Here is a 3,837-nt window from a genome sequence, read left to right on the forward strand (position 1 = left end):
TAGTGGTGTTAGATTCCTTTAAAATGTGAAAATTATTTAGAATAATGTCTTTTACTTGTATGTTGTGTGTGTGTGGTATGTGAGGGTAAAGGGTGGCCTGGTACAGGAGATTTTAGAGTTTGTTTCCGTGGTCTTGATTTATAGCATAGTTGTGAGCTTTCTTCAGAATGTTTTTGGGGTAGTCATGATCATGAAAAAATTATTCCAATTCTGTTGACCGGACATTGAAATCATCAGGTTCACTACACAGTTTCTGTAGTCTAACGAACTGGGATTTTGGGATGTTCTTTTTCATATATTTGGGGTGGTTAGAATTAAAATGGAACTAGTTGTGGGTGTCTGTAGGTTTATAATGAACACTGGTTGTTATTTTATCAGAAGATAGAGAAAGAAGAATATCCAAGAATGGTAGTGATGAATCAGAAATGTCGTGTGTAAGACAATGAAGGATGGAAGTTACTTACGTAATGAATAAACGTTTCTAGCTTGGGAAAAGTGCCCGTGAAAATTCCAACAACTTCATTGATATATCTCTTGTAAAGTAGGGGTAAGGGACCATCATATTGTGTAAACGTGTGTTCTTCAATATATCGAACAAAAAAGTTTGCAAAATTGGGGCTCATTTTAGTTCCCATAGCCATGCTGCTAACCTGTTTATAGAATTTATTGTTAAAACAGAACCCACTACATTTTAAAACTAGTTCTGCTAAATGGATTAAAGTATTAGTGGGGGGTGAAGTTCATTATGTTTGTCAAAAATGTGTCTTAAGGCTATTAAACCCTCCTGTTGTGGTATTACGGTGTATAATGATTTGATGCCCATAGTAAATAAAAGGATTGAGTCTGGTTTGGGGTTAAAAGTAACTATGTTGAAGAGTCTAAGGGCATAACCACGAAGTACAAGAAAAGAAAATAATTTTTGGCCTGGGAACTTTCTACTCTGATGGGCTAAATGAACATTTTAGGTTTTTGTAATATTTCTCATTTTAGTTTTATCCTTTCTTAAAAAGTTTTATACAGTAAATTGTGTATCTATTCTTTTTTTAAACTATAATGCATATACATTCATATATGTATGTGCATGCGCATGTGTTTGTATGTATGTGTGTGTGTGCTTGTATGTATATATTTTTATCACTTTCTATTGTTTCAATTGTTTGTAAGCATTGTTATACAAATACATTTGTTACATCGTCATGTCACGTGACCTTCGATTTAGAATGTTTTCCTTTACGGATTTACTGTTCAGTTAGTGATACCTGAAGAAGGGCATTGCCCAAAACATTGTATCCACAATTATATATATATTAACTCCTTAGTGATTTGACCTATAATATACTTCTTGTCAAAGCTTGAAACAGTCTACATCTGTTTATACTTACATTTATTTACTGCCCCTTGAACTGTGTCTGACTAATGATACAAGTTATCAATAATTCAGTGAATGCTTAGCTCACGTTACCATATTGAATGATGTAATGCACAAGCTGCTTGAAAGCATGCCTTGTGAAGAATTTTTATTATTTTTTTACCTTACTTAATCTAACCTAATAAGTTTCAAATTCTTACATTTTAGTTACTTTTATAATAATAAATAACATAAATGAAAAACAAGAAACACAGTACCTTACTTTTGACCTCTCTGTTTTCTTGCTGTCAGTTGCCAATGAAATTTAAGCCTACTTTATTTTTTATTATACTAATGGTACTAGTACACTAAATAATTTTTACATACTTAAATAATTTACCTAAGAACACAGAATAATAACATGCACAAAGCAAACAATGTCCTATAACTATAATAATTTAACTGGCTTTCAAGCTATGGCACAAGAGCCTTAATTCCCAAATCTTCTTGATCTGAATATCGAGAGAGAAACTTCCAAACTGAAAACAAAAATAGAAAATACTCTTACTGAAAAGAATGTAATATAATACATCATTTGATAAATTAGAATGCTGTCTTTATATTGGTTACAAATAATATAGCATAAAACGTTGGAGAGAACTATTGGCAATTTGTGAAAGATGGGGTGTGGCAAATAGGTCTGATTTTCTAGTTCATGACTCTGTAAACAAATAAGATTGAGGGATATAAAAGGTTGACTTTTCCTTAGTAATATATACATTATAATGAGTAACTTACGGTAATTTCCATACTTCAGAGAGGGGTGGTAAATAAATTAGAGATGGGAGATAACCTTGAGAACAAATGTCACAATTCTCTTACTAGGGGAGGTTGAGGGTTTTTTAAATATTTCCTTGTAAAATGAAGAATTTAAAACTTTATAGTCTTAAAATATCATTTATTATCTATGTTTGATGCCAAGTTTATTCATATAAATTGAAAATAAAGTTTAATTACATTTTGAATTTAACTCTAAAAGATTGTGACATGCACACTTTGACCCAATAATAGCAAGAGGGTTAATACCTGGTTTCTTTAATCATAACTATGATATATCTACACTGAGGAACATAACAGCCTATAGTTTCCATATTGTATCAGTTTTCCTTAATGTCACTTGATTTCAGTTATAACCACAACACATCTAAACTTATAAGCAGCCAACCTTTACTTTGTACGGTTTCCATATTGTATTAGATTTCCTTAATGCCAAATGACTGCAATCATGACCATGATATATCTAAACTAATGAATGTAAACAGCTTGTAGTTTAAATACTGTATCAGTTTTATTGTTATTGAACTTGACAAGAGACTTAACATTACATTCTGAAAAGCAGATGCTGAAACAAAACTAACATCGTAACAATTTATAACTCACTTTGCAGCATCTAAAAGTTTCCTCAATCTGCGTGCTGCTGTAAGTGTTAAGCCTTTACTTTTCAATTCTTCAACACTCATGTTCTGAATCTGTTAGGAATAAAAACAGAAAGAAAAATGCTCAATTACAAATGTTGATATAAAAAAGTGATATATTTAAGATGCCCTCATCCTTCAAAAAGACTAATTTATAAAATAATGCTATTTCTAACTTCAACTTCTAATAATAAACTAAAATAAATAAATAAGAAAATAGAAAATCACACAGTCAAATTGAAAAACTGAGCAGAAAAAAGTAGTTAATCAGAAATGTTTCAGCTTTTTTAATTATCTAAATAAAAGTACGTATTAATGTTATTGCAAACCGTTACATTTAGTTTTCAATTTACGACTTCTAACAAGTTATTAAGAAAAGCAATTAAATGATGACAACAAATCAAACAAAACAGTGGCATAAATGCATCTTCCTCTTCATATAACACCAGCTTCTATAATCAAACTGTGATGTTTGTTGTTAATACAACACCAGCTTCTATAATCAAACTGTGATGTTTGTTGTTAATACAACACCAGCTTCTATAATCAAACTGTGATTCTTGTTGTTAATACATCACTAGCTTCTGTAATCAAACTGTGATGTTTGTTGTTAATACATCACTAGGTGTTAACAACAAGAATCACAGTTTGATTATAGAAGCTAGTGTTGTGTTAACAACAAGAATCACAGTTTGATTATAGAAGACCAGCTTCTATAATCAAACTGTGATTCTTGTTGTTAATACATCACTAGCTTCTGTAATCAAACTGTGATTCTTGTTGTTAACACAACACCATTGTCTGTAATCAAACTGTGATTCTTGTTGTTAACACACCAGCTTCTATAATCAAACTGTGATGTTTGTTGTTAATACAACACCAGCCTTCTATAATCAAACTGTGATTCTTGTTGTTAATACAACACCAGCTTCTATAATCAAACTGTGATTCTTGTTGTTAACACAACACCAGCTTCTATAATCAAACTGTGATTCTTGTTGTTAACACAACACC

General features: G+C 31.0%; 1 protein-coding gene across 1 annotated transcript in view; it reads right to left on the reverse strand.

Moving 5' to 3' along the window:
• The window catches only part of LOC106466014 (zinc finger CCHC domain-containing protein 2-like), a 26,691-nt gene that overhangs the window by 5,457 nt on the left and 17,397 nt on the right, over window positions 1-3,837 (reverse strand). The window contains exon 9 of the mRNA XM_013926260.2: window positions 2,785-2,877. Within this exon, the coding sequence (XP_013781714.2) occupies window positions 2,785-2,877 (93 nt within the window). The remainder of the gene's footprint in view (window positions 1-2,784; window positions 2,878-3,837) is intronic.

This window comes from Limulus polyphemus, unplaced genomic scaffold (assembly GCF_000517525.1).
Source record: "Limulus polyphemus unplaced genomic scaffold, Limulus_polyphemus-2.1.2 Scaffold2121, whole genome shotgun sequence".
NCBI lineage: Eukaryota > Metazoa > Arthropoda > Merostomata > Xiphosura > Limulidae > Limulus > Limulus polyphemus.